Source organism: Haemorhous mexicanus, chromosome 12, assembly GCF_027477595.1.
Source record: "Haemorhous mexicanus isolate bHaeMex1 chromosome 12, bHaeMex1.pri, whole genome shotgun sequence".
Lineage (NCBI taxonomy): Eukaryota > Metazoa > Chordata > Aves > Passeriformes > Fringillidae > Haemorhous > Haemorhous mexicanus.
The window spans coordinates 16,290,137-16,302,835 of record NC_082352.1 but is presented as its reverse complement, the minus strand read 5'-3'; the positions used below and the strand labels follow the sequence as shown (position 1 = coordinate 16,302,835).

Below are 12,699 nucleotides of genomic sequence, written 5' to 3'. Positions count from 1 at the left end.
CGGCGCTGGGCTGTCGCGCATGCGCGGGCCGGTCAGGGCCGCCGCCCCGGGAGCGCGCGGCCGCCTCGGGAGCGCGCCCGGCCCGAGGATGCGCCAGGCGGGACAACCCCGGTGGCCCGGCCGGGCACAGGTGAGGGCGGCTCGGACCCCTCGAGCCCCCCGGGCTCCTCCACTGTCCCCGGGCCGCGGGGCGGCGAGGGGAGCGCGCTCCTGCCAGAGGGAGCGGGGCCGGGAGCTGCCGGGGAGGGGCCGGGGGTACCAACTCCGTGTGGGCCGGTGAGGTGAGGGGGGGGCCCGTCCCCTCCAGACCCCTGAAGGAGGGAGGACTGGTGCGGTAAGGCGAGGTAAGCCCTGCCGTGTTCCAGAGGTGAGGCGAGGTCAGATGAGCTCTGTCCTGTCCAGCCCTGTGAGGAGCCGCACACGGGCAGCAGCTGCCCCGAGCCCCGCTGCCCCGGGCAGCACAGAGCATCGCGGGCCATGCCAGCGGCGTCCCCGGGGCTGCCATGGCCGTGCCGCCAGCTTTGCATGAAGGCCGGTTTGGTTCCCAGGATGCTCCCGCTGCTGCCGTCTCCGGCACGGTCCTCACTGCCACCTTCGGCCTCGGGCGGCACCTGTGGGAAGTGCCGTGCCTGGAACGGGGCCTTTGCTGCCGTACGTGCAGACCAGGAAGGACAGAGTGCTCTGCCGGGCTTGTGCCAGGTGTGGTGGGAGCTCCTGCAGGCTGTGGACTCGTGCGTTATCGCACAAGCCGCTGGCACTGTATCAAAAGCACGTTTAGTAAAGAAAGCACGTCAGTCTTGACATCGACACGTGAACCATTCCATACACAGCCTCAAGTATATTCGTGCCAGAGGGCAGAACTGTTTGCTGGTGTGCTCCTCCACCATGTGCCTCATCTTTCCTGGAACCCAAAAGGAACTTTTTAGGATAAGTTGGAGACATGTGAAAAGCTTTCTCTTTATGCAGAGTCAGTGCTACCCTGGCCAGCACCTTTCTGAACATGGGCTGTTATTTTCACTACCTTTGGCCATCTGTAATGGCCCACGACAGTTTCTGGGCCCTGTGATCCTTGACTGTACTATCTAGTTTTTGAGACTTCTGCCTTTGGAGCTCCCAGACTGCTTCAACATGGAATTGAATGGGATGCTGTAGGAACCATCAGGTTTTTCATTGCATTGGGTCACAAAGTTCTTGTTGCTATGTGTACCAAAAGAGTCAAAAAGGTCCTTTCTATGATCAGGATGGGATTTCAAACTCACTGTGAAATTCAGCAAAAATGAAGGTGTTTTGTGGCCACCAAAAAAGGAATGGCAGAGCTCTTAAGTGCTTCTCTTGGAAAATTTAAGTCAGAACAATGTTGCAGGATTGATTATTTAATCTCTGTTAAAAAGAGATTGATTTTTATCTCCTGACATGCAAGAGACCTGTTGCAGCCTGGTTTCAGTTGCTCATAAAAGCTCTGCCTTTTGTGTTTTCTGGGGGAGGGTTCTCTTTGGAGTGTTCATTCCAATGTTTGGCTGCTGGAGAGGCTGATGCACTAGGATTTTAATTCTTGTAACTAATTTGCTGAGGCTTGTGGGAAGGTTTGAGGCTTGGTGAGTTCTAAAGTAAATATGTAGAAATTGTACCTAATTCTAAGCTGGTGTTGGTACCAGTTTCAGGCATTTCTTTCTCAGAGCTGTTCCCATGCTCTGCCAAAACCAGTTTTCTCTAGTTTTCAGTTCAGTGCTAGATGTGACTTCTGTGCATTCAGTGAGCCTCAGTGGATAGACAAGAGTCTCTCTTTTCGCTCCCTGTAAGTGACAAACGTCTGCAATGTCTCATGGCAAGGGCACTTCACAACTTAAAAACGTCTGCTGTAAGGAACCACCTCCTTCAGATTGTTTTGCTCCCGCCTTCTCTGAGCTCTGTTTGATGTGCTCTTATGTGGTGAAAGACAGTGAAAATTTTGGTTTGCTCCATCCTAAGCCACTCTTGACTTTATTACTCGTGATGTGTCTTCCAAACTGAGGAATCTTTCCTTGCTTAGGTCTTCCTTTTCAGGAGATTTTGGTGCTTTTGTTCACCTCTGCAGCCCTTCCAGTTCTGCTCCCCCCCTTCTTAGAGGAAAAGTACCAGATGTGCACGTAGAGCTCCAGACGATGGTGCTCTGGGGACTTCTGTGGCAGCACAGTGCTGTTCTTCTGAGAACCCTGTTCCTTCTTCCCAAACTGGTGATTACAGCTGCCTCTCCTCAGCAGCAGCCTTTTTTTTTCACATGGAAGGTTTAGGCTGCTACCTCAGGGTGGCCTGGGCTGGAATCCCTCTCCTGCCAGCCCTGGAGTGTGTCTGCAGTGTGTGTGTGTGAAGGCTGCAGTACCTACGTGTACACCTTTCTAAAAGCTCTCTCAGCTCAGTTCTGCTCGTGCTCCACATGCTCTGTGATTTGCCCTGTGTAAGGATTGGCTTTTTGCTGCCCTTCAGCACCCACATCCACCCTGCTGTGCCTGTCCTGTCATCCAGAACTTCCCAGCTGCTGAAGGTCTGCTGGGGGAAGAGGAGGCTGCAGGTGGCTCTTAGGGGAGGGAAGAGAAGCTTGTCCTCTGCTCAGGGCCACTCTGCAGAGCCTGGTGGCTGCAAGGTTTGGGGTCTCCAGCCCTTTGACCATGCAAGCTGTGTCTGCATAGCCAGAGAGCTCGGGCTGCCCTGGTGGAAGTCATTGCTGAGCTTGGGTTGGCCACTTGTTGCTTTGTAGTGAGCTGGTGACCTGAAGCTCTTGTAGCATCAGGAACTGATGCATGGTGCTAATCACTAGATTTTGTAGGTTTGTGCCAATAGCTCCTAGTGATACCAATGTAGAAGCATGCTGTCTTTTGGGATAAGTGAGTTTAAGATTAATTCCACCTGATTGAGAGTGCTTTTAAGAGGCAGTTAGATGGAAAACAGAGAAAAGTAACACTTAAACTGAGGGATTGTTACAGAAATCAGCTTATCTGAGTAGCAGGAGCCCCCTGTTGCACATACTGTGGTGTTCTCCTGGAGCATTTTCAATGAATTCAGCCTTTTCTGAACTGTGGTGGTGTTGTGTCATTTAGACACATCTGTGTGATCTGTGCAAGCAAGCACACACTCACCTGCTCTGTGTTCCACCTCACTTTGTGTCCCTTCAAACAAAGATGTTCTTTCTGCTGTAAGGATTTTTAACTCTTCCAGACCATAAGCTGCTAAACAGATTTGTGGGGACTTTGGTGGTTATGCCTGCTGTCCCTCCAGCTGCAAGGTTTTTTTGTTTTTGTTTTCTTTTTGTGGGTTTTTGTTTGTTTGTTTGTTTGGGTTTTTGTTTGGGTGATTTATATAAAGCAAACCTGGGTAGAAGCCATCCTCCTTGCCAATATCCCAGAGTCCCACCCTTTTATGTAGACTGGCAAATATTTTCAAGTTCCTTTTGATCTTTGTCACTGCCTTGTTTGAGTGCTCTGCTAAATGTTGGATAAAAAGGAGTTTATGACAATGAACTTTGTTCATCTTTATAAAGAATGACAGTGACAGTATCACTGCAAATGCTGCATCACACAGAATGAGGAAAAACATACTGAATTAATTAAGTAAATATTTCATAAGCTGTTTTATAGCATCTGTAAACATTTGTGCATTTTGCAAGATAAATATTCTCAAGCATTTCTGTTTTCTAGTTTAGTGTCTGTACTACAGAAATACCTAGAAATTCAGTCAGGGTTCAGTTTTATAGCACAAGCTGAGCAATGGAGGCACCCCCAGACTAATGAGATGCTGATTGCAAACAAAGCCCTTGCACTGGGAGTAGTTCCACTTCTGTGCTGGTACTGCCCAGTGCTGTGTCAGGGTTTGCTTTCATGTCTTGTAACTTAATGTGAGTATCTTGGGATGGGGAGATGAGTAAGTAACACTGTTTCTGAAACAGGCCATGATTCTTGCTGCTTTTAGATGTCTTTTCCAGAGATGTTGATCTGGTGCTGGTACTAGTTCTCTTTTTAAATATGGTCTTTGCTTTTTCATTGTAAGCTTCTAAGGAAAACTGAATTGGTCATGTTTTTCTCTCAAAAATAAAAAAAAAAAATCAAGAAAGGTTAAGTGGGTGTAGTAGATGAGAATTCAGAAAGGCACAGAACAAAAGCTGTGTTTTGTAGGTTTCTGTGGTGTCAGAGATTGAGGAGACTTCTGACACCTCTCCTTGCAGTTAGTGCTAAAGCAAGTGATAAAGGCAGTTTGGCCAGGTGTGCACAGCAGCTGTGCTGAGGCAGACCGGCGGGTAGGGCTCAAAGGAATGGATTTACCAGAAAATATTTGGAAGAACAAAAGGAGTATGACTTGACCAGATGTTTGTGTGTAGGGACTATAATAATTCTGTGCAAACCCGGCATTCCTGGAGATTAAGTGGCGTTGGCAGAAGGAGATATTTTTAACTGTCCTAAGTGGAGCTTTTAACTACCCAGAGTGGACACAGAGGAGCGCCCTTTTCCTTTCAGCAAGCAGATTTGTGTGTGTTTAAACACTGGCACTCTCCCTGTAGACTTCTCCTCCCCAGGCAAAACAAGCTCACGGAATCTAGGCTTTCCCCACAGGACATATTTTCTAAATCTTCTCTAAACTGACTTATCTATTTGCCATAAAATTGTTAAGGTCCAAGTAGTTGTTTTCAGTTTGTGTATTTAATTTGGAAGAAAGATTTATGTGTCCCAAAGCATGTCTATTATTTCCAGCTATTTCAATTGGTCTAATAAAAGATATTACCTCATCTCACAAACCTTTATCTCATTTAGGGGCTTACATCATCACAAATAGAGCAGCACTGCTTTTACTGCTGGTATGACAGACTCCATGGCCTGTCCTCTTGGTGCTTCCTGTCACTCCCAGTTTGTGCCTCTCTGTGTCTGGTTTATCCTGCATTCTTGGGTGTGTTTCTGTCCCCATGTGCTGAGTTTGAAGCTGAGGAGATGACTCTCCCAAGCTGCTTTCTTACCATTCTTCTGCAATAGGTTTTTAGGTTTGTCCCTTAATACTGTACCTCTATAGATTGCACCTTTTGGGGGTTTTGTTTTTTGTCATTGGGATGTTTGAGAATGTTGAAATCCATACAAAGGACAGAAGGTGGCATTCGGGGTAGGTGTGTTTGATACCACAGGGTGCCTTTTCCTGATAATGACTTGTAACTTTTCCCATTTTAGGAGCTGTGGATGGAACACCGAGCTGAGGAGCCGAACATTTTACTGAAGGCCTGTGTGTAGACCCTGATGCTTGAATGAATGAATGAATGAAGAATGAAAATGCTCCCTGGAGTGGGTGTGTTTGGAACTGGTAGTGCTGCCCGGGTCCTGGTACCCTTGCTGAGGGCAGAAGGCTTCTCCATTGAAGCTCTTTGGGGGAAGACCGAAGAGGAGGCCAAGCAGCTGGCAGAGGAAATGAACATCTCCTTCTACACGAGTCGGACTGACGATGTCTTGCTGCATCAGGATGTAGATTTGGTTTGCATCAACATCCCTCCACCACTGACTCGGCAAATTGCTGTGAAGGCTCTAGGTACCTTTTTATCCTTGGAGTTGCACCAAGAATCTGCAGCTTGTTGGCAGATTGAGATTGGAAACTGTTAGCCCAGCACAGTTCTGGTTGCACCAAAGGGCAAATGTGGTGCTAAAAATTTTGTGTGGCATTCATGAGAAGGATTACCTGGGTTTTTTTTTTTGGTAAAAATAGTGTTAATAATTGCTTATAGATCTGCTTGAACCAATTGGGCTAAAATATTTTGCTTGGGTCAGACTGAAGTTATGGTAGGGAGTTTGTAATAAAAATCAGCTGTATCAGAGACAATAATGAGAGGGTAAATGGCTTTATGCCCATTAAAAAAAAATCAAACAAAAAAAACCCCAAACCAAATTGTTTAATTCATTTTAAATTTTTCCACTTCTGTACTAGAAAACTGAGATTTGCCTGGAAGGGGAAGGTTGTTCAGCTCTGCTTTATGCTTTCTCCACAAGTAAAATCAAACTTGGAAGTTGAAAGCCATTGAAAAAAATTTGTAGGCACTCAGTAGAGTCTTGTGAATTAGGAGCTAAGAGATGCTGTTTTAGCTGTGGTCCTGGCCACTACCTGGACCATTCTTGGCACATCCATGTCCATAGCAGGCTGATGTGGTCCCAGGTGGAGGAATCCTTCTACCTGACTCAGGAAGGCAGATGCTGGGGACAACAGGAGGAATCCAGCTAGATGAGAAAGAAGGGATGACACCCCAGACTGGTTGGGCAGGGAGATGGGAGCCAGCTGCCCAGGCATCCTGACATTTCTAATTCCCCAGTGTGTGACTTTGTAGTGTTAATGTCCTCTCCTGCCGTGCAGCGTGGGTGTCAGTTTGCGTGTAATTCTGTAAATAACAAGGGTGATATTTTTACTGTGTGTACAGGAGATACACAAGTTAATTTTAGGACAGGTAATCTCAGACCATGTGAGCCAGGGTGGTTTGTTGCACCTCTTTTCTCTACAGTAATTTCTTTTGGAAGTAAATAAGTCCCTGCACAAACATTTGCAATGCCTCTTAGATATGCAGAGAGAGATTTCAGGCTTTTTTTCCCTTTTTTATGCTGTTAGATTTGTTTGTTTACCTTGTTAGAGTACTGTCCTTTGAATTTTAAGGTATTCTGATTTTTAAATATTTGAACTGTAAGTTAGAATTTATCTCTTCAAATATGCTAAAAGCTCTTTAAAGCACTTGTTAGGTAATATGCATTTCAGTAGTCTTGTGGCTCTTGATGATCAAATGGGCTAAAAAGGAAAGGATTCACCATTCTCTGATGGATTATTAACTAGAAGGGATTGGGATTCCTTCATTGAAGGCTGGGAACCCATAAGACAACATTATCCAGAGGAGGAAAGGGAGATAAAGCTGATGCAGAAATACAGAGATTGTGTGTATGCTTGAATCAAGTTTAGGAAGTGGAAGGCTGAAAAAGCCAGGGAGATGCATGGATGTAGCAGGAAAGGGTAACAATCACTTCCTCTGTCCTGAGATGTTCTGGTCTGTAAACTGATGCAGACATCTCAGGCCAGTGTGGTGCTGACTTGCCTTTCAGCTTTCCAGGTTCATTGCAGTGGTATTTGCAGGTCTGCTGCCCAGTATATTGTGACTTATTTAGCGCCAGTGTTGGGTGGTTTCCTGTGCCTGAATGTTCTGAAGGAACACAGAACGAGGGGAGGGCCAAAGATGGCAGCAACATATTTTTTTAGAAGTTGAGATTGATATAGTGATGATTATAATCAGAGAATTATTTGCTGTGAATTGTTTATAACAGATTGGTGTTTACTTGCCTGGAGACTGGGCTTTAGGAAATGTTTTGTTGGGCTTGGTTTGTTTGTTTTAAAGTGGTGACAGTTTTATCACTTATTTTTGTACCTTTTTCTACTTTTTTTAAAAACTTGTGCTTCCATTTGGTAAAGAGGAGAAAAGACCCCAGTTTTTCTAGGTGGTGCAGTTTCCTTGCTTAAGTTTCTTGCTGACAGACATCCATGAACAAGCCTGGGGACAAAGCAGTGACACTGGTTTGAGTTCATGAACCAGACAGAACAGATCAAAGCCCAGAGGATAGTTCATATTAAAATCAGTGTAATCTTAAGGTTTATCTCCACAGCAGGCAAAGCAAGAAGCTCTCTTTAAATTTGTGCTTCTTTTGATCTCAGACAAACTAAATAAATTTCACCTAATGTCTGTGTTGTGGTTCATGTCCCTCAGTTAAATGCACCCATCCGTGCTCTCATGTCTCCTGGCTGGTGAGGGCCTCAACTGAAAATTTTGCAGCTGTGGTTTAGGAAAACAATATGGTACAAAGTTCAGGTTATTCATTACCAAAACAGTAGTAACAATCCCAGGGATGTAAGCTGCACTGCCTTGAAAAACAAAAGGCATGGCCATTACCTTGGTAAGGGACCTTGTAGCCATCTCTGACTTGGCCCCTGTCCTTGCTTCATGGCCATCTCTGTGAGCTTGGGGACAGCTGGAGGGATGTCCCACTGAAGGCAACAGCAGGATTATCCCAGAGCTGTTCTGTGTTCCCAGGTCTCATCCTGGCACTCTGGCAGTGCACAGTGGGCTGTGCTGAGCTGTCAGTGTGCTGCACTGGCTGCCATCCCAAAAAAAGGCATCGGCCACTTTTAGCTCCTCAAGTGCCTCAGCCTGGGCTGCCTCAACGGGCGCAGCACTGAGCGAGGGCGAGGCTGGTCAGCAGAGCAGGGAGAGCCCGGCGTGACAGGGCTGGGCAGCAGGGGAGCAGCACCAGCACAGCACTGGCTGCAGAGCTGTTCCCATGGAACAAGAGTCACTTTGGTTTTCTGCAAGCTTTGAGGGTACAGATCTGCTCGGGATCCCTTTGCTTTCTCTGGTGGTGCTTTGCTGTAACCTGCCTGGAGACAAGCACCATTTAAACGAGGCAGATAAACTGGACTGAAGCAGCTCTAGATGCTTGTCCAGGTGCTTCAGCCAGCCCTGAAAAGTACTGAACTGAGTGTTGTGCCTTGCCTTGGCAGCAGGACTAGGGACGGGGGGCTCAGAAATGGTCCCTGAAATGGGGGTTACAAATGGACAGCCGGGGTGTCACTGGGAGTTTGACCTGACCCTTTGTTCATTGAAGCTGCTGTAGATTCATATCAATACAGGGGGTTTCTCACTTGTAGTCTTCCCATTTTCTGACTGGGTTTCACTTGTGTCTATTAGAAGCAGAAGTTCAGAGTCTCCTGTGGCTGTCCCCTGGCTGAGCTGTGTCACGGGAGCGCGCTGGCCCCGGGCCCGCTCGGAGGGTTCCTGGAGGGCTGGCTGGGTGCAGCCGGGAGGGGGAGCACGGAGAGCAGGAGCCGCCGTGGGGGATGTGCCTTCCCCTGTGCCAGAGACCGACTGAAGTGCCTGTGTTGGTACCTTCCACTGGGAGTCAATTAAAAGTTGTGCCGAGCAGGGAGCACAGTCTGCTCCTAGCTGACGAGGAGCTTTCAGAGGTGCCCAGTGCCCTGTGCAGTGATTCCTGAAATTCTTGGGCAGAAAATGTGGTGTGCCATGACTGACTTTCAGGTCTGGCATCCCCAGTTAGTGTCTGTAATAACCATGTTAGGAATAATGTGGTTATTACACTGAAAAATGCTTAGATAAGTATTTGATCAGAACAGATGTAAACCAGGAAAAAACAGTAAAAGTAAATGAGAAGGAGGTTACCAGAAATGTAAGAACTGGTTAAAACTTGTACTGTCATGCACTTTTGTATTACTTAATTTCTGCTTTACAGTTAAGGGAAAAAAGAGGATTATTGACTTCCCCATTGATCTAGGCTGAGCACAATGTGAAGTGCATCAGGAGCAATAACAGTGCAGTGGGTCAGCTTGGGGGTGCAGCTCTTGTCTGTGTAACTCTGTCACCTTTTGTCAGATTGTACAAACAGGCTGTATGTGCAAAACAAAAAGGTTTGCTTTCTAATTAGAAAGGGTTGTTTTAAAACAGTCCTTTTACCAAAACATTATTTCTAATTCTTGTGTTCTGTACACAGAATCTGTATGTATACATTTTTATATATAAGTAAATTGTATGTCCCATTTATATTAGTTTAAAAAAATAAAATTGTATAGTGATAGTGAAATACAAAGTGAAAATCAAATTTCCCTTTCCCCCACCTCTTCCGTGCTAGGTACCTGGCTTTTTTTTTCTCCTCTGGCTATACATGTATTCAAATAATTTTTTAACTATAGCACTCATATTGCGTCTTGTTTAGATGCCATGTGATGCCATTTGGACATTGATCTTTCATGATGTAAAAATCCTCTCTTTATTTGGAGCCTCCCTGTGTGAGAGTTTGTCAACTCTGCAGCTGGAGCATTTTTGAAACAGCATTGAGTCTTGCTGGACTTAGCAATTCCTACTTTAGTTCCCAGACCTTTACCTTAGAAATTGCAGCAGGAAAGCCCAGCTCTTAAAACCACCACTTCTTGACAACCTTTGGGGCATCTGGGCATGTTTTGCTCAAATGTCCTAAATGTTGTAATTTTTTTTCATTTGTGCTGCAGGAATAGGGAAGAATGTGCTGTGTGAGAAAGCTGCTACCTCAGTGGATGCCTTCAGGATGGTCACAGCTGCCCGGTATTACCCCAAGCTGATGAGCATCGTTGGCAACGTTCTGCGTTTCCTGCCTGCCTTTGTGAAGATGAAGCAGCTGATAGAGGAGCACTACGTGGGCAACGTCATCATCTGCGACGTGCGAGTCTACGGGGGGAGCCTGCTCAGCCACAAGTACAACTGGATCTGTGACGAGCTCATGGGAGGGGGTGGCCTGCACACCATGGGCACCTACATCATCGACCTCCTGACTCACCTCACCAGCAGGAGAGCTGAGAAGGTCCACGGTTTGCTCAAGACTTTTGTGAAGCAGAACACGGCCATCAGCGGGATCCGTCACGTCACCAGCGACGACTTCTGCGTTTTCCAGATGCTCATGAGCGACGGCGTCTGTTGCACTGTGACTCTCAACTTCAACATGCCCGGGTCCTTCATCCATGAGGTCATGATTGTGGGCTCTGCCGGCCGCCTCATAGCTCGTGGGACAGACTTGTACGGGCAGAAGAACACTGCGCTCCAGGAAGAGCTGCTGCTTACAGACTCCCTGCCTGTCAACAAGGGCCTTTTAGATAAGGGCTTCAAGGACATCCCTCTGCTTTACCTGAAAGGAATGGTGTACATGGTGCAAGCCCTGCGGCAGTCTTTCCAAGAGCAGGAAGACCGTCGGACATGGGATCATAAACCTGTGTCTATGGCAGCCTCTTTTGAAGATGGCCTGTACATGCAGAGTGTGGTAGAGGCCATCAAGAAATCCAGTAGGTCAGGTGAGTGGGAGACTGTGGAGGTGATGACTGAGGAACCAGATGCCAACCAAAACCTCTGTGAGGCACTTCAAAGAAATAACTTATGAACATTCCTACCTTGGAAAATACTACTTCTGGCTGTAATGTAAAAAAACCCAGTTTTTAAGATATGTAGATTCTTATTTAATAGCCTGAGTTTCTTGATTTTTTTAAACATGTAAAATATGTTCTCATAGGAACAGTTCTGGTTTAAATTGTTTGAAGAGTTTTAAATGTTTCTGTTTTTTGCAAACATTTAATTTTTGTCTTGGAGACTGGTAGGAAAACTTGAATTGCCCTTTGCACTTGCAGTAGCTGAAGTGAATTGTGGGATCTCTGCCATTGCATGGCTTGGAAATGGGACACAACCCCTGTTGCACAGGTTGCTGATTTAACCAAGAGAGCGCGTAGAGCAAGATCAGGGAGTATCTGTTGTTCAGATGCCTTTTTCCTTTCTCTTGGAGACTGATTTATGTTTTAATCCTCAGTTTGTAAAATTTTAGAAAAGAGTTCAATGATGTAACAAGTCTCTGAACTCCTATAGGATGAAAAGTAGAAGGAATGAATTAAAGTTAGTAACATAAAGATCAGCCTTTTGGCTTCCTGTATGTGGTGAATGTCTTTCAAATTCATTCAAACTGATGTTTTATTTAAATGATACTATAATTCTCTGTTGTTGGTGTCTTGGCAGGAAAATATTCAGGAAGTCTGTGATGCATTGAGCTATTCTTCCATATCTGTAGACATTATTCCTTCTACTCAAGAGGCTGCCTGCATCCAGCAGCTGTTTTTCCATAAGCTCTGTGCTTATGTCAGTTGTGTTTACTGCCTGGCAGCACCAGTGCCGTGCCTGTGGGGCCATGTTCTCATTTCTGTGACTGTTACTAAATAAATGCCTCCCTGGGTCATGGGATTGCCACAGTGTCCTGAGTAACAAAGTTGTACAGCGTGAACCTTTCAGGGACCTGAAAGTGGAAGGAAGGAGGTATTTCCTACCTCTTGCAGCTCTCTTCATGTGCTGGCTGGGTAACTGTCACAATACACACATCCTGATAGTTGAGAGAACAGGGACTGAACTGCCATAGGTAAATATGCTCTTGATCTCAAACACTGGCTATTAACCCTCTGGGCCAGCCCATCTTCACTCCCTCCTGCAGCTGGTGTCCAGTGGAGAGATTTGTTGGCAGATGATGGGGTGGAAGTTCATTCCTTTTGAGAAATGTTTCTCTCTGAGGCAGGTATGTGGAAAGGATAGTCTAATTTTACTACATTTGTGTACTTGAAAGCTTTTTTTAAAATGTATTTCCCACTAAATTGTAACCCTGTGTATTTATGTATATTAACATGCACGCTGCTGTTCCATAAGCTGGACCTTCCTGAAAAGTATAATGTTTTCTACAGAAATAAAAAGTTGTGTTTGTTGAGGGAATTCTCTATGCAGCTGTGTGCTTGTGTTTGATTTGGTCAAGCTAAAACCATCTTAATAAAAGTGAACAGGAGTCTCAGAGCTGGGACTCAGTATCTGGTGAGTCCTTCCCCACTTATTGTAAAAGTTGCCAGAAGACACCAAGTAAGAAACAAAATCCCTGCTGTATTGATGTGACCACTTTCTTTGCTTGGTGTGTAAATCAGGTATTTACCTTTGGATATTTACTTTCCAGACTCTGACAGAAACAAGTCTACTGCTGTGCTGTTTTAAAGCACGGCTGCTCTTGTGCTCTGTACATTCTCGTCTCTGCTGTGAGCTGTGTGAAGGAAGTGAATGGTTAGATTGGATATTAGGAAAAGGTTCTTCACCCAGAAGGTGGTTGGGCACAGGGAAGT

At 45.9% G+C, this 12,699-nt stretch overlaps 1 protein-coding gene across 1 annotated transcript; it reads left to right on the top strand.

Moving 5' to 3' along the window:
- Positions 1-24: 24 nt before the first annotated feature.
- GFOD2 (Gfo/Idh/MocA-like oxidoreductase domain containing 2) lies at positions 25-12,311 on the top strand. The gene is made up of 3 exons (XM_059857352.1): positions 25-130; positions 5,184-5,535; positions 10,045-12,311. Exons 2-3 carry the CDS (start codon positions 5,277-5,279, stop codon positions 10,941-10,943), a joined length of 1,158 nt encoding a protein of 385 aa, XP_059713335.1. The 5' UTR covers positions 25-130; positions 5,184-5,276; the 3' UTR covers positions 10,944-12,311.
- The last annotated feature ends 388 nt before the right edge of the window (positions 12,312-12,699 follow it).